General features: G+C 41.9%; 1 protein-coding gene across 4 annotated transcripts in view; it reads left to right on the top strand.

Annotated features, from left to right (window-relative positions):
• The window catches only part of birc6 (baculoviral IAP repeat containing 6), a 168,820-nt gene that overhangs the window by 31,173 nt on the left and 116,098 nt on the right, over positions 1-21,549 (top strand). For all 4 annotated transcript variants that reach the window (XM_030440975.1, XM_030440974.1, XM_030440973.1 and 1 more), the window contains exons 4-14: positions 5,856-6,049; positions 7,227-7,338; positions 7,640-7,722; positions 8,001-8,226; positions 8,347-8,516; positions 9,462-9,520; positions 14,189-15,856; positions 19,024-19,173; positions 19,295-19,520; positions 20,338-20,498; positions 20,687-20,818. In XM_030440975.1, the coding sequence (XP_030296835.1) occupies positions 5,856-6,049; positions 7,227-7,338; positions 7,640-7,722; positions 8,001-8,226; positions 8,347-8,516; positions 9,462-9,520; positions 14,189-15,856; positions 19,024-19,173; positions 19,295-19,520; positions 20,338-20,498; positions 20,687-20,818 (3,181 nt within the window). The remainder of the gene's footprint in view (positions 1-5,855; positions 6,050-7,226; positions 7,339-7,639; positions 7,723-8,000; positions 8,227-8,346; positions 8,517-9,461; positions 9,521-14,188; positions 15,857-19,023; positions 19,174-19,294; positions 19,521-20,337; positions 20,499-20,686; positions 20,819-21,549) is intronic.

Genomic DNA, 21,549 nt, shown 5'->3' with positions numbered 1-21,549 from the left:
TTTCTCGTTGCACCTTCTCCAAACCTGCTGCTAATGCTACCTCCGTTGTGGTGTATGCTGAGAGACAGCGCAGCACAGCACGGCACTGCACGAAATAGCGGAGTTTAGCACGGCGCATCACCTGCATCAACCGGTAACGGTATATCTGGAAGAATGTAGCGAAGGAGACCGCTTGCAAAGTTTCTGTGACAGAGACAATGATAGTTGCCAAGCATAATATGACAATAGAACCATGAATACTGGCAGCTGAAATTGTTATATTAATTCTGTTGGCGGGCCGCCCCGCCAACAGAATGGTAGGGGAAACACTGCTCTTAATCTCCCTCTCCCCCTTAATGTAAAATAGACAAATTGACACAGACAGGTAACTGCTGTAACGATAGATATACAGAAGCCATACTTCAACAGTGACAGACAGACAGACTTTAATTAATGTCACGTTTTTCAGTGTAGACGTTGCATCAGATGTACTTTTTTCCATGCAGTAATTCTCCACTCCATACCTTCCATACAATAATCTGGGGATAGAGTTAGAAAATATGGGCGGATGTTAAATCTTTGTGGTCATGTCATAATGTCAAACGTTGGACCAGCTGATTTTATTGGAGGCTGACAAGTGTGACGTTCAAGTCATATCTAGTCTGGTACAGCCAGAACTCTCTCATCTGACCCGTTTTCAGTTTATTTTGTCTCGATATGTAACGCAACACCATCACCTTATCCATAATGGGTACACTAGGGTACTGAGGAAAGGCAGAAAAAACAAAAAACAAAAGCAAAACCATTCTGCTAATGTTACGTTAACCTTGAGTTCCAATAATGAATGTTTTATAGGTCTTCTAAATATGTGGCCACATCTGCTGGATCAGAACTTACAGTAATTCTAATATTTGGTTAAATGCTTCTTGGCCATTTGCAACTCATTACGTTTTGATAGCCATCTACAAGCTTCTGGTCGTCCTCTGGCTGAATTCTTTAACCACTCCTCTTGGCAGAATCAATGAAGTTCAACTAAATTTGTTGTTATCCTAGTTCAGACTTGTTTCTTAAGCACAGTTGACATGTTCTCTGTGGGGTTCAAGTCAGGACTTTGTGAAGGCCATTCCAGAACCTCAATTCTAACCTGATCAGCAGTTCCTTTACCACTTCCAATGTGTATTTGGTATCATTGTCCTGTTGGAACACCCAACTGCACCCAAGACCCAATCTTCTGCTGATGATTTTAGGTTTTCCTGAAGAATTTGGAGATAATCCTCCTTCTTCATTATTCGATTTACTTTCTTTAGAGTCGCAGATCCACTGGCAGCAAAACAGCCCCACAGTATAATACTGCCAGCACCATGTCTGACAGTAGGTTTGGTGTTCTTGGGGTTAAAGGCCTCACCTTTCACACCACCAAATCTGTTGCTGCTCATTGTGGCAAAACAACAACTTTTTCTTTCATCTGACTCCAGAGTTTAGTTCAGGGTTAGGATTAGGGGCTAGGGGTTAAGGTTCCCATCTCAAACCACCACTGATCAGTTGTGACCCCTACGTCTGACAGATTTATACTGCTTTGATCTGCTTTGATACTGCTTTGAGTCATATGGAGGTGTGGCTGTCATAGAACAAAAGAGTGCCAGCAGACCTGGACTAGCTAACCAACACCCTCTTAACTCAACATGCATGAATTTATGAAATAGAAGATTAATACAAGTAGTGCTGCCACCCAGACCATTTTATATCCTATATTGAAAAAATATATGCCAATTTGTTTATATGTAAAAATTATAACCATGGTTGGCATCTTGGTGACCGCATAGCTGGCTCTGGCAATGCTACCTGTCTATCTGACTCCTAAGTCACAAATGGCGGGGGGCACTTATTTGTCATGTGAAACTGGAAGAAAATTTGATTTAAAGACGTTATTTGTAATTCCCAGCCACCTGCTTTAAACGAATGGGGGGCATTATTTACCCCCTTCTCAATGTTAAGTTCATATGCCTTTTTGTTAAAATGTGTATAAGTTGTTTTTCAGTCTTAATTGAAAAGTCAGTGTTTCCATCTCCTAAAACAATTTCAAGCCAGTTATCTACTGTAGGCACATAGGCCTCCCTCAGTTGCATTGTTGCAATCTTTTGTTACACCAATAGAATTTAATAGCAATGTATGTATACCTCAAAGTTTTATGTAGCACTTGTAACAAACTCAGGTCTGTATAAGCAGGTATAATAAGTTAGGCTGGCACAAAAGCCTTTTGTGCAGGTTGGAATGTTTAATTTCAGTTATTGTCAACACAAAAACCCTTCCTGTTTTACCATTTATTAAGAAGTTTACAAAAATATCACAAACATCAAGGAATTTGCTTTGGTGTCTAGTGCATATAAATGAGTCTAAGTACTGCAACAGTCAATTATTACAATAAATTATTAGGAAATACTATAGCAAATATGTATGTTTTAGACTCACACTTTGTGGAAATTTCTTCATCATGGTATGTGCAAAAGTTCAGTGTAGAGAGTATTTGCCATTGGTTGATGGTCAAAGGTCTCAGCTAATACAATGTTTATAGACAGACATCCAGTAGGACCAGCTGCAAATGAGAATAAAGGGCATGGTGGTAATTCATCACTGGGGATGGCTGTCCCTAAAAAGGATTAAGATCTGGCAGGGCAATTCGTTTAGTTCATATATTGTTTTTATTCTAAGAATTTTTTTCAGGCCCGGTGGTACCCACCGAAAAAACCCTAAACAGACGAGACGCGAAATACAGCAATAACAAACATTTACATTAAAAATCATTGTAGGCCTATATTGCTGAATGATATCACTTAAATGAAATCATTAGGCTTAATCTAACCTTTAATCAAAGTTGCATGGGCCTGAAAGACTGCAGCGTGGTAGTCTGAACCCATATGAGCATCAAGAACGTATTTTCTGTACATTGCAGAAGGGATCTCAATGAAAACCCTCTGGGATGGTCCTCTTTTAACAGGCTGCTTATGCTGACGGCATAAGTGAAAAAACATCCCTACACATAATTGAGATTCTATCAGTTATAAATATTTTTTTTTAACAAACATAAGTTATTTATTCATTTTATTATAACAGAGTTACATACATTTGACAATGCCTGGGAAAACTAGCCTATTGTCTGTGTTATTTTCATCATTACTGCTTACAAAAAAAAAAAAAAAAGAGAGAGAGAGAAGCTCCTCAATCAGAACAAAAATATAAGCTAAACAACAAATTGTAAACTTACCATGGGGAGTGTGGTACAACCAAGGGCTGTAGGTATGGTTATTAAGCCATTCGGGATCGCAGCCAGATGTTCTGTGTTTAGCTGTATTTTTTTTTTGGTTGGGTCAACGTTACCAGTCTGTCCGGGCCCGCGGTCACCCTTCGGACGGGGGTCGGCAGTTGGACCGGCGTCACCTGTCGGACAAGGGTCGGCAGTCGGTCGCGTTGCGCTGCACAGAGGCACTCTAATGTAAATTGATTGATAGAATTATAAATGAATTGATAGGTGGCTTATTTTTGGCATGTTGATTTTTTTTGGGGGGCCTGGCGGCAGGTCTCCTTGTACAATGGTAGGGGAAACAGTGTAAGAACATGATACGTTCAGGCTCATATATATATATATATATATATATATATATATATATATATATATATATATATATATATATATATATATATATATTATATATATATTATATATATATATATATATATATATATATATATATATATATATATATATATATATATATATATATGATTTTATATATATTTTCCATATATACACAGGTAAATACATTTCAAAGTGTAATCATATAAGAAAGATTAAGACACAATTATTATTGCAAGGCAATATTTATATTATTTCAAATTGTTAGAAGAATAATATCAGTTTGTCCAAAACTCTTAAAGGCTTGCTTAGCATAACAAAAAACAGCACTAACATAAAACAACAGTGGACACCGTGTGAAATAAAACTGAGCTCAGAGTAGGGCTGGGCGATATATCGATATAAAACTCATATCGATATATTTTTGAAATGTGATATGGAATTAGACCATATCGCATACATCGATATAGTTCAAATTTGCGCTGTGGTCCTTGCTCCGGGCAAACCGCTGACTCGGAGCTCTCTGCACTGCTCCCCCCGCCCCTCCTCCTTCATGCACAGAGAGGGGAGGGGCTGGAACAGACACTCCAGCACTCTTCAACAAATACTTTGGTGGCCGCCGTTGCCCCGCACTTTGGCCTTGATACCCCGTGAAAAAATATCATCGCACGGCCACCGGTCAGCGTAGCGAGCTTGTCTTGCAGCCACCTGAGTGCACAGTAGTCACTCACAGTAACTTCAGTGAGTTCGCGGTTCGCGCAGGTGGAGTCTCATCATCACGATGATCTCACGTGAAAGCCTCTCAAACAGCAGCAGCGTCTCAAAACAGAAGAACGAAACTTACAGCACAGCGAGCGAGCTCAGCCGGTTTTGACAGGATACGTAACTGACTTATGTGGTAGGATTTAGTCCGGTAAAGTTGGAAATATATTCACAGATTTGAACTTCCCGGATCAATAACTCATAAGTGAAACCTTGTTAAAACACAAACGACGGCTCTTTCCTACCGTAGTAAGGAAGACAACGAGCTACAACCGTATGTTAATCAAAACGAGCGTCTGGACATTAACTCTGGTCTGTATGGTCAGCCAGCTGTGAGACGAGGGCGCAGGGACCGTCTACAAAGTGCAACACTGAAAAGAGAAACTACAAAAAATATTCAATAACTTCACTATTATTCAGAGTGTAGTGTCACCAAAATCACTCCACACATCAGTGGTCTCCTGCTGCTTATTCTACAATTTTTTGTTTGGAAAAAATGTGCTTTGCCATAATTTTGGGGAATTTCTATTGGGAGAAATATTCAATAACACTAATGTTCAGTGTGGTGTCACAAAACTCACCTCACTCTAACTCTACTTAACAAAAACTACTTTCTAATGTAACTTTAACTTGATTTTGGTATAAAAAAAATGTTTTAATACATAATCCATGTCTTATTATAAATTAGGATGTTATGGTATCAGTCTGAATGGTAAATCAACACATTTTACCCAGCGGCCTTTGTGCCCTGTCATGTGACCCTGGTGCCCCTGAAAAAAAAACTGAAGGCCAAATGGACTTGCCCCTAAAATGACAAAATTCCCACCCTGACTGCATGCATTCCCACTAGTAATCTACAGTTACTCTATGTAAGCTGAGTCCAAGTTGTCTCTAAGAGAGTCTCTAGAGTGTGAAATATTGCACATTGCCTCAGCCTGCAATAAAACGGTGGTCAATTCATGATACTTTCTCATCTCCTAATTTTTATACTTAATAATACAATGTCAATGTTGTGTAAGAAGAATCATTAATTAAATATATGAAAGTTACACAAGACAACAATATAGAAAAATGTATGGATTTGACGCTGTGATCAGTGATCGGCAATATCGGGATCGGCAGATACTGCTTTTGGTGATCGGCCCCAAAAATCCTGATCGGTGCATCTCTAAAACAAAGGTGGTGGTATTTGTGAAAATAATATCGTTGGCTGATGTGCAGAAATGAAGGACTGACCACATTTGAAAGGCTAGTTGAATCATTTAATCTTTTATAGCTTTTATATTTTACAGCCACAGTTCCCATGTCACAATTATTGCACCAAAGAGAGATCTGAACATAGTTCCGTCTTACAATACTGTGTAATGACACTGACTGATTATATACTGAAATGTCTCTTTCTGATCTACTTTTCATTTCACTGCCCTATTTGATATATCTCTTTTTCTCTGTGTCCTTTTATCTCTTCTTTTTTTTTTTTCAGTGGGCAACAGTGACCTTCCATCTTCCCCACCACGTGCTGAAACTGGTGGCCAGCACTATCGTCAGTGAGCTGAAGAAGATCAACCAGAATGTAGCTGCCTTGTCCGTGGCCTCATCCATCATGGACAGGCTCTCCTACCTCTTGTCAAGTGCCAGGCCTGAACTCGGGGTGGGCCCTGGGCGATCTGTAGATAGGTGAGCAAGCAGGAAAACAAATAATTTGTTTTTTGAAGAATGAAATAACAAACAGTTAAACATACCAAGACTGTCTTTAGGGAGATGGTGGCTATGAATGCAGCCTTTCTTAGCATCACTATGTAACTATGAAACTGTTGCATTTAGACAAGAGTGATGACAAAAACAAATTTAGCTCTCATCTCATTTTAATGTATGAAACGATTGGTGGTGATTATTAAATGATTATATAATTATAACCGCCAACAACTGATATAACTCATAAAAAAATGGATAATTTCTATTATTTAGTAACACCAGAATTCCACTGGTTGCATGTACGTTGTGGAACGCCTTTGCTGTGGTTTTGCTCTGTGCTCCCTCGTCTGTAAACACGGTACCCAAACAAAAGAAATTAAGATGACTGGGGAAGACATTAGTTTACAAATGAGCCATCGATCTGATGTGACTAACCCCACCAAGCATGTCTGAGCCGGAGATATTGTTTGACTGCAGTAACAATACCCTGATATCTGTTTACTGAAGACAGCATAATGTTGAAAGTGATTGTTAAAACAAAAACTAAAGTTAGGCTGTTAAAAGGCCATCTGAAAAATTGTGAATACCCTAATCTGAATGCTTATGATGTCACTTACTAGAGGTGTAAATCTTCACTGGCATCATGATTTGATTCGATTGCGATTCAGTTGTCAACAATTTGTATTGATGCAACTCAGTGTATGGCATCCTCAGCGATTTCAGATTTGCGTGTGGCTACTTTCTCATCATATATATCCCCTTGTATTCAGAAAGTCCTTCAAAAAAAAAGAGTTGCATCTTTTCAACACATAAACATTAAGAAAAAACAAAGCATTTGTTTGAATCTACAATAATATTGTTTCACATGGCAGCTTTAAGATAAGGCCTCTATTGACTCTGCTGCACACACCTCTCTCAGAGTTAGACAGCAAGGATGACAGCGCTTCCTCAGATCTTGGCTGATTAGTTGGGCTCCTTTAACAGTTCTTATTAATGGCCGCAGACGTTAGCTTCAGGTAAAATGGCTCATGTGATTAGGAATTGTTGTGAGGCAGAATTCAAGTTCTTAGTGTGGGTCTTGTCCAGTTTGTTCTTTCAAACTAGTCCATAAGGTCGTGTGTGTGTGTGGCACACTTTTAAAATGTGTTGTTCTCTACAGATCTTTGATGTACAGTGAAGCCAACAGGAGGGAGACATTTACATCATGGCCACATGCTGGGTACAGATGGGCTCAGCCTGATCCAATGGCTCAAGCGGGATTTTACCACCAGGTGAGTTGTAAGAGAACATAGAGGAGTACATTAACCTGATGGCCTATACACAGTTTACATCTCTGATTGCATGCAGTCAAAGGGCTATTTGCCTGCACCAGTTTTGTTTTTTGGTGTTTCAGGTCACTGCAAGATTGTTCTGTTAGAAGATGAAATATTGCAATTAACAGAATATAATGAAGTGTTTCATTATAATTTTTCTTTTGCTGTATTTAAAGACACCTGTTATACAATTTAAGGCAGTAGGAATTGTAGTTGTGTATGTATTGCTAAACTTTATCCACTCCCTGTCCTTCCACAGCCTGCCTCAACAGGGGATGACAGAGCCATGTGTTTCACCTGCAGTGTGTGCCTGGTCTGTTGGGAACCTACAGATGAGCCCTGGTGAGTGTAGATTATTCACTTTAGCTACTGCACATTGCAATGTTGCCCCAGTTTCTTTTTAGTTTTAGAGCACACACACAGCTTAGTGAACATCTGTATGTGCTTCAAAGGCCATAAAAATGAAAACTCTAGCTTGATCAGGGTTGCCTTCCTTACCTTCCCCATGAAGGAAAGATGGCTAGGAGCATTTTGGGTGAATTTAACCGGATGGTGAAGAGTTGTGCCACATTTTTGAATTTTGATATCAATGATAACAACATCTCTCCACTACTACCCAGGTCTGAACACGAACGGCATTCTCCCAATTGTCCATTTGTGAAGGGTGAGCACACACAAAACGTGCCGCTGTCAGTGACACTGGCGACCAGTCCTGCCCAGTTTCCAAACAGCCCCGACAGTTCGGACAAGATCGCCTGCTGCGGCTTTGGCAGCTGCCCACAGTTCCTGGCTGCTGCCACCAAGAGGGGTAAAGTCTGCATCTGGGATGTCTCCAAAATGATGAAGGTTAGAGCTGCAAACTGTAAATGACTGCGACATTGTGATACTTCAAGTATTTCACTTTGTCAGAAAGTTAATGTGTGTATTGACCCCCAATTAAAGAGTGTGTGATTGTGTGCTGGACAGGTGCACTTGAAGTTTGACATCAATCCATACGATCCAGCCATTCTGAGGCAGCTGATCCTGTGTGGTGATGAGCAGGGCCAGCAGACGCTCACCGAGTCTCGGAGACCAACTCTTGCCTGGCTTGAGGAGTCATCTTCCTGCTCTGACCTGCCCAAACTAGAGGGTGACAGGTGAAAAACACACATAGCTGGGTGGTTTCTGTAACATTTCCAAGTGACATATTTATCATAGTGATCAAACTGGGTCTATACGTCCTGTGATTGGTCAGTTCGGCGCAGTGCATTGTGGTTATTTTAGGATTTCTACCCTTTGCTTTAAAAGGGAAGACCACAACCCTTTTCCCTGTTTTCTTTGATCATTTAGCACAATGAACAGAGGGAGGGAGTCATGCTATTCAGGTTCAAGATGAAGTCTGAGCAAGTGAGTCTTTTGCAAAAGATGGCGGGTGACTCTGCTTTCCTGACATTGTAACAGGAAGTCCTCATTCTCCTCGACCTGTCTGATGAGTGGGATGAGGCTCTGGCCACACGGAGGGACTCGTCACTGCAAGGAAGGCTGTCTCAGTCGAGTGAGCAGTCCTGAAGCCTGACTAATTGGGGTCAATGAGATCGTTTTGTGAAAGATAGAAGAACACTTGGTTGTAGATGGCGTGTTCCAGGGTTTTAGAGAGGAATGAAAGAAGAGATACAGGTCTGTAGTTTCGCATTTCAGCTGAGTCTAGGGTGGGTTTGTTTAGGAGGGGAAGGAGGGGTGAGGAGGGAAGAGAACAAGGAGAATACTTTCCTGGGGTTGGAGGCAGAGGAGTTGATCTTTGACAGATAGAAGGTAGATTTAGCTGCTGATACAATTGAAGTGAAGTCAGAAAGGAGGAGGTGGTGGTAGTGAGCAAGGTCATCAGGATCACGTGATTTTTTTCCATTTCCTCTCTGCCACTTGTAGCACCGATCTATGCCACAGAGTGATCCCTGAACAAAAAACAATAGTGGCAACAAAAAGCCCCAACTTCAGTGAGGGTGGTCACACACTGTGACACAGCCACTCAGTCTCTGTACATTAGTTACTGAGTTACTGCTCTCTGGGTTCTAGCATGTTTTTAACCACTTTTTCTCTTTCAGCGATGACCAGTTGGAGGATTCAGACAGTGATGAGCATTCCCGGTCAGACTCAGTAACAGGTATGAAAATAAGAGCAGTCACTGTTTGTCGTTTCTAAGTACTGGTGGTGCATGAACCATATCTGGATCCACGTGTTGGGCTTTTCCATGTACGTGCTGGCTCAGCTTCACTTGGTTTGACACAGTGCGGCAGGGATGTACATTTCCATTACTACAGGGTTACCAGCTTGAAGGTGTGTCTTCATAAATGATGTGTTTGTTTTGTGAACTAGTCAAGGAAGCAGGTCTAAATACTTTACCTCCCTGCAGTATTGTCAAATTCACTAACAAGACCATGCCAGGTTTAACTGTTGAAATAGTTTAAGTGTTGGGAAGATTTGGAGAGGACAGAATAAAGGGGGGGTCGGGGGTGGTTGGATGAGGAAAAGGGGTCGGGGTCGGTGGATGAAAAGGGGGGCTGCGGGTTTGCCGAGCCATCTAGTAACCAAGGGGGGGGGACAGTTGAGACTCAGAGTGGGGGTACATCTCGATGAGCGCACGTCCTGACAGGCGTGGCTTCATCTCCCCCCCCCCCGGCTCGTGTGCTGGATGGCCCGGGTCCCTGCTCTGGTAACTTCTTGCCTTGGAATGGTGATGTCGAAGGCTGGGCTGCCAGTGGTCCTGTGAGAAGGGATGGTGGAGAGAGAGGGTCTGGGGGGGAGGGTTATCAGAAATTGCGAAGAATGGGAGAGAGATTGTTTGGCTTACCTTTATGTAGGCTTCACGGGTGATGAGATCAGGCGTGGAGGTGGTTGAGTTGATTGGGCGCAGGTGGTTAGATTGATGTTACGCAGGTGGTTAGGTTGATGATGCGGGTGGTTTGATTGGCTGGACCTGGGTGGCAGGTCAGTGAGTCGATTTGCGTGGTCCTGTTCCTGAACCTTAGTTATAATAACTCCATGAATCACAGCTAACAAATCTCTGCTAATTCTGTAAGAAACCTGCTTTACTTCCTATAAATTACTTACATTTAATGTACTCCTTTCCTTGTACAAAACAACAAATGTAAGGGTAGGAGTGCTTCCTGGACTCAAATTGAGTTTGTAAGAAGCGCTCTCAGGGATTTCTGGATGATATTATGAATTGCAATTATTTTTGCCAAGATAATATGTAGATTCAAAAATCACAAGAAAAACTCCAAGTCACTCTGTTTTAACTTCTCTGTATTGTGATGGCATGGTCATTTCTGACCTTCAAAGACCCATTTTTAATCCTTCGATCTTTGGCTTCACGGGGCTGGAGGGTGGACACGCACAAAGAGCCAGAGGTCAGATTTGAACCCTGGGCTGCTGTGGCGGGGGACAAAACATTTGGGATGCATGCTCTACCAACTGAACTTCCAAGGCACCCCTTTTTGAGATTTTAGCCAAGTAGCAGCCAGTTATTTTGTTATTTACAAGCTTTTATTTTGAAGCAACAAAACAAGGAAATCTTGGGTTTTTTAGTAACTTAACAGGACTTTAAACGTGCTAAACGTGTACAAAATGAGACACTAAAATAACACATCTGAAAGAGCAAACAGTTACATGGGGAAAAAAAACTTAATAGGGTGAGAAGCTATGAAAGTACTGGGAGACAAATGCAGAAAGACTTTAAAAAGCATCTTTCTGCCAGGTTTACTGCACAGGTACAAGTTGAGTATCGTGATACAGGGTTGGCTGAGGGTAAGAATGGGGTTGCTGCTGGCTGGCCACCACCACAAGACGTCACTTCAGCCCACCTAGAGGCAGGGCGCATGACCACTTTGGCTCTAGTCTAGAGATTGTACATCACTGGCACAGCTCAGCAAGGTTTGGCTTCACTCGGCCCATTTAAACTGGTGATGGAAAGACATATCAGCCAAGCACAACTTTACTTGGTGTGTTGTAAATCGACTTTACTTTTCTTGGTTGGTCCAAAAGATTTCCAAGTTCAGAAAATCACCAGGAGTCCTCACCAGGAGGCTGAGTTGAGTAGAACTTTATTTGCCAGCAAACAAAGCATGAGATCAGGCACAGACAAAATCCGTGAACCAAGCGAACTGATCTGAGGTTTTAAGCATTGAGCATCCTCTTTTAAACCCCAAAACCTATGGAGGACTAAACCTGACATAAGTATAAATAAATAGATAAATAAATAAATGAATAAATGCATAAATAAATACACACATAAATAAATACATAAATAAATGCTGAAATAAATAATGTATAAATAAATAAATGCTGAAATAAATAAATAAATGCTGAAATAAATGTATAAATAAATAAATAAAAGTATAAATAAAAGAATAAATGCTTTTTATTTATTTCTACATTTCTGTTCACCTACATTTATTTATTTCTGTATTTCTGTTCACCTACATTTATTTATTTATGTATTTCTGTTCACCTACATTTATTTATTTATGTATTTCTGTTCACCTACATTTATTTATTTATGTATTTCTGTGTCCATATGTAAATGAGGAGGTAGGAGGTCCTAACCTCAGTCAAGAGCATGATTGGTCAAATCGGAGAGCCAGACAAAAGCAAACGATTCCTGATCCCAAGCCTCGCTCTCTGTAACGTTGTAAACCAGCTCCAGTTAGCTTAATGGCCTCGACCAGTGTGACAGGTTAACTGGCATTCATTTTAACTTGCGAGGGTCCCAGATGTGCTGGTGGTGTGGTTTGAGAATCCTGTCTGGAGAGAGAGGGTCCTCAGCCATGTCCGCTAACCAGGAAAAACATTCTGCTCATCGCTCCAAGTCATGTATATGTGTATTCGTTTTGAAGTGGCTTGAACACTTCTATCCACACGGAGATGCCGGGGCTGCGACCTGCAAACCACTGTTAGACGAGCGCTACAGAGCACAAATCGTCCAAAAGTGCATGTTGTCGGTCTCATATCTTTGTCGTGAATCTCTGTACTCTCAAACAACTCATGTGTGAAACAGTATTAAGCATTTGTTAACGCCGAGCGGCTTGAGAGCGGCGTGGACACCGCTGTTAGCTCTTATGTTAGCTGTTAGCAGTTAGCTGTTAGCTTTAACCTGTTGGCTGCTCGCTGTAGCGCTGAGAGCGTAGCGTCCAGGTTAACTGTTGACACATGTTACCATCGAGAGTGAGATACATGTTTGGGCTTTCCTATGAACCATTGTTGCTACTGGTGTTTGTATCACAGGTTGATCTGGACGTCTCACGATTTGCCACAGCTGATAGACCTCACACTGAGCTCGGGCTGGATTTCAACGTACTCTGCAGACTGTTTGACCAGCAGGCTGTATGACAGTGTACAGTTTTTACACTGACTTAGCTTCAGCTTAATAACGATGTATGCGGCTCGGAACGATGGCTTTAAGTAACCATTTGAACGCAGTGCGGAATGAAAAATACCCGATGGTAACCGGTGTCACAAGGTAACCTGGACGCTGCGCTACAGCGAGCAGCTAACAGCTAACATAAGAGCTAAAAGGGGTCTCCACGCCGCTCTCGAGCCGCTCGGCGTGAACAAATGCCTCAGCCTGTTCCACCCATGAGTTATTTGAGAGTACAGACATTCACGACAAAGATATGAGACCGACAACATGCACTTTTGGACGAATTCACACAGAAAGCCGGCGCTGCGGCTCCTGAAGAGGTGTGACGGTACACGTCATGTTGATGATGTTTGTGTTTCCCAGGTGTCCCCCCCTGTCAATCTAAACCCGCGGACAGTTTATAATCATATGGATGCTGTTATAATGTGTAGAGATTGAGATCCTAACCCTCCAAACATCCTAGAAAGTGATGAAGTTACGTTTTTCGCGCTAAATTACATAATTACACAATCACCATCGGTAAACAGGACGCTGTCTGACTCTGTCACTCACGGGGACGGAGGCTGTTTTCTGGGGGGAAGTTCCCTGAAGTCTCGGTCCGGAGGGCTGACGGTCGTGGTGATTTATTTTCATCACGAACACTCGGTGAGTTAAAGTTTTTTGCCGGTGACAGACATTGTTTTTCGGGCAGAAATGTGACAAAGAGTAGGCAGGCCAGGCGGGAGGACAGATGCTTCCCCACATACAGCTGTGGTATTTGTTTTCATATAAGTTGGCAACGATAGTTACAGTGACTACGTTACTTTTGTTTGGTCCTGTAAAGTTGCTTTGTGGGACATTTCTCTGTATTTAGTTGAGTGAAGGACCTATGCAGTTATTGGACTAGTCAGATCGACGCGCCCTCGCTCCGCGCCTCTGGCTTATTCGTTCACACTGGGGCGGTTCACCAATAATGTGGCCCTGATACTACCTCCAGGCAGATCAGCGCCTGAGCGAAATTTCATCCCTCGCCACATCTGAAACTTTCACACAGAGGAGAGTGCGGAGAATTGGCGCAGGATCCATGCATGCAAACGGCAGTGTGAAAGAGGCTAGTAGATGCATATTTCCATCAGCTTGTGCAGAGTAGTATGTTTCGACATCTTTCACACTTGATTACCCTTCATTTCTTACTTTGATCAGTATAACAGTTATTGTCAGTTTTCATTAGTAATTACTATCTACTAAGCCCATCAATCAACATCTACAAAGGTTAGTTTATACTACAGGTGCAGCCCATGGAAAGCCTTAGTGGATACAGCTGAACAAATCTGTATTTTTTTTCTCCATGTAGGACATCAGACCTCATTCAAATGGTGTATTCCATAATTGTGTGTAAAAAACCTCAGACCTTTTCTTTTGCTTCTATTTCAGGCCAGCAGTCCCAATGGGAGAGCATGGATGTGAGCTTAGGAGTGACAGCACTGAGTGTGCTCCAGCAGCCAGAGAAGCTCCAGTGGGAGGTGGTGGCTAGCGTACTGGAGGACACAGTCAAGGACCTGGAGGAGCTCGGTAGCAACCCCTCACTGAACCAAGCCAAGGCCCATAGCCAGGCCAAAGCAAAGGACAAGGTCCCTGACCACCACAACATTCCCTTCCCCTGCCTGTTAACTGGAGGCCTCCTCAGCTACCGCTCAGCATCTAGCACTCCCAATGCTGGACACCCACCAACAGCCCCAACTACAGCACGCAGGACCACAGATTGTCCCGTTAGGACTCAGATCACTGAGCACATACATCCTGGGCCTCTACAGGATCAAGGCCCCATGGAGATAGAGACCTGCGACCCTCAGACTTCAGAGCAGGAGCAGGGTTTCTCTAACTTAGCAGGTCCCCAACCTCCAAGCCCCTCCTCTCTGCCGTCTGTGCGCAGGACTATACCCATGCTTCTGCTTTACAGTATCAGAGAGGTAGATGACAAGTCATCAGGCCAGGTCTTTTCTCAAATAAACAATCTAATGAACAAGGGGCTCCACGAGGAGAGCTTCACTGTGCCACAGATTATAGAGATGGAGTTCGACACACACGAGCAACTTCTTCTTCAGGATCCTCCCATCACTTACATTCAGCAGTTTGCTGATGCAGCAAATAATCTGGTAGGGTTAGATGGTCACGTTGACAAATGGAACACACTGGCTGCTACTAACGTTTCCAGCCCTCCTCGACCTGGCGCACTAGTGCAGTGCTTGAGGTTGCCCAAACAGCTAGAGGAGGAAAATCTGTATGTGGACACTATCACACCCTGCTGGGATGGTGTGCACCTTCTGGTCAGCCTGCAGCCATGTGGCACCGAATCTTTGAGTGCCACAAACCAGGTCGAGGCTCTCAACAATCTCAACCGCTTGCACTCTGCCCTGTGCAGCCAGCGCAAAGGAGACGCCCTACATCCAGTGGCCAATGGGGTTGAAGGCCACCACCCAGGAGTGTCATCACCTCAGACACCGCTCATCCTGCCCCCAGGAGACCAGCAGCAGCCACAGCAGCAGAGGTCCCTGAGTGGTGCGAGTGGAGGCTATCTTGCACTCTATAAGCTCAACTATTCCACACGTATTGTCACCCTGGACGAGGAACCAATCAAGGTGCAACAGATCTGGGACCCTTGTGATACCATCACCTCTCTTATATTGCTTCCTCCAGATGTGCTTGACAGCAGGGAGGATGACAGTGAAGAGGCTCCAGAGGAGGCTCTCCCCTCTGGGTCAAAGCCTAGCTCATCTGGATTTGGAATGAGCCCAGCAGGCACTGTTGGTTCAAAAATTGGGACTGCAGCTGGAGCAGCCAAACCCACCAGCAGCGCTAATATCACTAGTCCCTCCTCCTCTGCCTTAAGCCACAAAGAGTGCAAGGGGTTAGAGGTGGCAGGCCTAGGCCACCTGGTGGTGACCACTAGGGCCGGGTACATTATGATACTGGACCTGTCCACATTGGAGGTCCTGGCCAAGGTCGAGCCACCGAAGAAGGAGGGGTCGGCAGAGGAGACGGACCCCTTTGTCTCAGTTACCTACTGCTCTGGGACCGACCGCCTTTGTGCCTGTACCAAAGGTGAGTGTTGATTACTGGGATTAATGAGCTTCTTTTAACTTTAAATTCAGGGATGTTCACTCCAGGAAGCAATGGAGCTCTTCCACTGGCACTATTGGCCATGCTGATTGAAAAGTGGTGTGCTGATTTGCTTTTCCATAACCAGTTTTACCACACTAAGCCATACCAATCCACACCAGCAAAGGCCCCCTTCTAGGGTAGGGCTAAGCTGTGCCCACCCTACCTCCAAGTGGGCTACACTGAAGTCTTGCAACTGCGGCCAGCCCGTAACAAACCACTGTCTCCCCCTCAAACAAGTTTGTGTTACAAATCAATAGTCAACTCACATCTGTGCAGGAAACCTGAAAGAGAGATAGAAAGGGAAGCCCTTTTCACACAGATACTCGCATTATTGCCACAATGAAGGCACACCTGTATTCCGCCTTGGTTTGCTCACACTGAACCACGCAGCCCCACCATAGAGTCACTCCAATGTGTTATTTCATTCAGCGTGCTGGCGTTGCATAACCAAAAGAGACATGGGGGTACACATGACATTGACGTCTCCTGTTAATCTAAACTTGTACCCACTGACTGTTTATAGTCATATGGATGCTGTTTTAATGTGTCATGCTTGAGATCCTGACCCACCAAACATCCTGGAAAGTTAAATTATTTGCTCTAAATGACATAATTACATAATCACCATCTTAAATAGAGGACCCTGTCTAACTGTCACTTGCGGGGAGGGACGCTATTTATTTGGGGAAAGTTCACTGAAGTCTCAATCAGGAGTATCCTTCACAGTGATTTTTTTAATACAAGTTGCCAAAGACAACAACACAGTCATAGAAGGAGACAAAGACATGGTGAGTTAAAGTTTTTTGCTCTAAATGATGTCACATAACATTGGACAGACAGGTGTCATTTTTCTCTTTTGAAATAAATACTTTGGCACAATTTGTCAGATAAGACCTGTCAATTGTATTAACTACTCAAAGCTTGCAGACGATTCCTTGCTGGAAATGTAGAAGCAAATCCTCAGAGAAAACACTCAATTCACTGAAGAGCAAGCAAGCTGTCAAACTGAGATAATTAATTTATTGGGGGCACTAAATTAAATGTCACATTTGCAAAATCATAATTACTGAATTACTGGAACTTCCTGCAGTTTTCGAATGCCTTTTTAAATAGGCAGCAGTGTAGGAAGTGGAATAATCTTTAGTGAGTTTTTATTCGTGTGCATTGGCGTGTCTGCCTTGCTGGTGGTGGTGGTGAGCAGATTGCCAGCTGACTTGGCCCTTAAGTTACGCTGGGCTGCGCACTGAGTCAAGCTGAGAAGGGCCAGTCCTGCAGTTTTGTGTAGAGGCCACTAGAGGTCTCGTCTACCTTGAAAAGTAGTTGTTCATTGATCACTTGTCTTTCAAATACCTTTCTGGTTTTTCAGGAATTTTTAACTTCTTTTAATGTCAACAAAATATATACATAACATGTAACATTTAAAATCTTTATATTTTAAATAACCTTTACAGTAAAAGTATTTCTGGATAACCTGAGATTAAATTTAACTCTACTTTAACTTGAAGGTGCAATATGTAGTTTAAGGGAAGAAAAATCTTCATTTGTTCATATTCGAGACTGAATAGACGAGCTGTACTCAAAGGACAACACAATTTCATACATTTCCTTTCTTTATATTTGCAGGACCCTTCAAATAACAACCTGCCTAGCTTCAAACAGCATTCTGTGGACCTTATTTGCCTAGGAGGACAGCTTGTATATTCAGTCATCGAAAAATATCATAAACATTATATTATAGATAATACATACTTTTTGCTGTTATTAGCTTATATTGTAAATTTTACTTTTTTAAGTTTACATTTCTTTTCCAAAACTACTCTGTGTACCTCTTACATTGTATATACTACAATTAATTTTAAATTAAACAAAACACAAGTTAGATAAATTTAAAACTACAGTTTACAGTGTGAATATGAAACAATGTTATGTCTTCTGTTCTTTTTGAATGAGATTCAGTATACAAAATGAAAAGTATTAATCCAGTCTCTTTCTTGTATTCTTTCTGGTTGAGTTGCCACACAGTCTTACTTTAGTTGCGCTTTACTACAATAGTGTAGTTGCACTGTCAATCACTTAATTCTGCAAATTGTATTGGCTCTGGGCCTGTTTACTTGCATTTCAGTTTAGCCCAGTACCAGCTCAGCATAGCATTTATTAATTTGTTTTTACCCTGACTGTTTCACTTGGTAGGTTTCAGGGAGCAGGGCCTCTCACACGTTTCAACTCATCTACGAGTTTACAACAAAGTACAGTAAACGTGCTGATAACTAATTGTCTGCATTTGATTTTACTGTTGTACCTGATTAATGGCTGGGCAACAGAGCCCATGTAAGCAGTCGCGTGTCATCTAGAAATTAGGAATCTTACCAATGTTTTTCCCCATCCCGCCTTAAATTGGACGACTATGACTGTTAAGGTTTGCTGCACTGTGTATTATGAAGTTAATATCACAGGTCTTGATTTAAAAAAAAAAAAGTTATAACTCATATTTTATTTACTTAGGCGAGTCTTAATGTACATTGGCAGGTTGCCCAGGTAGAACCCATTTATGAGAGACACTTTTTATTCAGACCCAATACTTGTTAGTATGATAATTGTCCTCTTTCCTGTTGACAATAAGACATTATGTTTCAAGACAGAGGACAAACAACGACATGGTTATCCTAATAATTTGAAAAATATGTGGCTGTTTATTTCTAGGTTTGTGTTTATGCGTGTAATATTTCAGATAAGCAAAAAGTTTGTTTTGAAACAAGTCCACTTTAAAACTGAAATACTATGTGTGGCTTAAGAACAGTCTCAAGATGATGAGGGCAATATTTCGCAGGATGCATACTAAAGCACATCAGTGAGAAACATTAGAATTCAAGGGGCACTATGTAGTTCTGGAGAAAACATTCAGGCTCAGAATTTAAATATTTACATTATTGATAAGGTAATTCTGAAATATTGATGTTTTCCATAACTGAATTAACAAAACAAGTTGCTCTGCATATTACTCTCTCCCCTTCAGGTTGCTCTCGGTCTCAAGAAAGTTGGTGGCCCCTAGTGTGGATGGTGTAAACAGAATTTGTATGCGTTAATTTTGTTTCTACTCTTCTCTGAAGGTGGAGAACTTCATTTCCTTCAAATTGGAGGCGTGTGTGATGATATAGATGATGGAGACATGTTTATTGATGGCCCCCTTAGTAAAGGGGCTGAACTGCTGCTTGAAGGAGCCAAGCCCACCTCAAATCCCTCTAGTCCTGGGATCACAGGTAGAACAAACACAGGACACTCACAGTCAGTAACTGAATTTCACATTTGAACGTTCAGTTCTTTGGCTTGGTGTGATAATATTGATTTGATGTCACACCATCACCCTTAAACTTGTTCAAGGAGTGGACCTCCTGGTGGACCAACCGCTGACCACGGAGAACCTGATGTTTCTGGTGGAGCTGACTCGCTTTGAAACATTGACTCCCCGCTTCTCGGCCACAGTGCCACCGTGCTGGATGGAGGTGCAGCAAGAGCAGCAGCAGCGACGCCACCCACAACACCTTCACCAGCAGCACCATGGCGATGCAGCCCAACACACCCGCACCTGGAAGCTACAGAGCGATAGGTAGCTTTGTGTAACTGTTTTGATATTTCAAGGCAAAACGAATGGGTTGACGAGGGCAACACAGAACTTGTACAGGAACAGGGTATTTCAGTTTCATATGTTAAATACTGTACATCTTATATTCACATGTACAGTATGTTGAGCATTTTTTAATGTATTTTAAATATTGATCATATTGTAGTCCTGAGGTCAAAGCATTTTATCGATGAGTTCATTTATTTTACAATAACAGCCGACTTTGGTTTAAAGCATGATGACTTTTTGCTAGCAGCATTAAGTATTTTAAATAAAAGTCTTCATGCCATGAGACTGTGCTATGAGCTTATCAGGGATTTTAGCAATAGACAGTTTATAAAAATCACACAGAATAAATTCAGGACTGTACTTTAATTTTTTTTAAGCACATAGAACTGGTCTTATAGAGGCTGAAGGTTCTGCAGCACAGGCCACAAAACCTTATCATAAGTATTAAAATACTAAGTTTTAAACAAATAAATTGAGTTGTTGGGGGGGAAGTTGAAAAAGTAATTTTCCATAAGCTTTGAAATGAATATAGTACGGAAAAATATGCAGAAAATGTTTTAAATCTCCTTATTTATTCTTATTGATGCACGGTAAGGGAGTGAGAGTCTTTTTTTTGGGACCCCAATTATTCAGTAGGGGGTGAGTCAGGTTTTGAGTCTATTCCCCTTTCCAAATCAGCATTTTGTTAGATAGCTTTAAAATGAAATATTTTGATGGCTGTCTACTGACGGAAAGGTGTACAAAGGCTCTAGTTGAACGTATAAGCATTTTCTGACCCGTGTACTTTCTGCAGCTCCAGCTGGGATGAACACGTGTTTGAGCTAGTGCTACCCAAGGCCTGCATGGTGGGCCATGTGGACTTGAAGTTTGTCCTGAATGCCAACATCACCAACATTCCTCAGATCCAGGTCACTTTACTGAAGAACAAAGCACCTGGGCTGGGCAAAGTCAGTGGTGAGGACACTACTTTAAGATTCATGAAAGCTTTTAATTACTCTTCTCTGTACAGTACTCTACACCCAGGTTGGTAGATTGATATTTTTGCAAATTTGTTGCGAGATGTTCTTTTTGTCTAACCAAATTCTATGGTTTTGAGTATGGAACCCCTCTTTATGACTGAATCTTGCTTTTCATGTCTACAGAGACCGCAGTAGACAGACAGATCTCCCTTCCCCTGTCCAGCGTCCTCCATGCCAATGGGGAGAGGAACGGCCAAACTCTGCTGCATGACTTCACAGAGGACATCCAGTTTATGGATATAGAGGAGACATCAGGTAAAGAATGCAACAAATTTAGGTTGAGGTTAGCTTTGTTTGAAGCAGAATTCCATTAGTTCGAAACGTGGGCCCAATTTTTATGTGTATTGGTTTGTGAATGACTCTTGATTACCATTATAGCTGCTTCGATTTTCCCATCTGACTGCCTTTCAGCTGCCAACCGACAGCCAGTCTCCCTTCCCTCACAAAAAACATACAGCATACATACCCTTTAAACCTAAACCATATTCTTCTACCTCATTACATCTCAGTGGCATATATTACTTTATCTCACTATATTTATTTTAAAGCTTAAGTTAGTTTAGTTAGCGTTAGCAATTTATATCAATATTCTAAAGTAGTTGCTAGGTTATGTTATAATAGCTTAGGCCATCCAGCAGTATACAGTTTTTAAAATGAGTTTATCCTTTAGCTGCTGCACCCTAAAGTTATGAACACAATAATGCATCTGTAGTTAAAATTTAAGAATATTCTATATGTATATTCATCTGTAATAGACAATATTATTTATGTTAATTCAGTCATGAAAAGGAATACCGCATCCCAGTAGTTCAGTTGTTGAGTGTGCATGTTATCATTCTCCCTCCTGTCATCTCCCAAGCCACTCTGCCAGCAGAAGCGAAACATTTCTCGACTTTTTTTACAGTTTCATCAGAGTTCATGAACTTTCTCTATTTAAGCTAAGATGGAGCATTTTAATAGATTATCTGCCATATCATGAGGACATC

This window comes from Sparus aurata, chromosome 15 (genome assembly GCF_900880675.1).
Source record: "Sparus aurata chromosome 15, fSpaAur1.1, whole genome shotgun sequence".
Taxonomy (NCBI): domain Eukaryota; kingdom Metazoa; phylum Chordata; class Actinopteri; order Spariformes; family Sparidae; genus Sparus; species Sparus aurata.
Note: the sequence above shows the minus strand (reverse complement) of the source record. Positions and strands in the feature narration are given on the sequence as shown.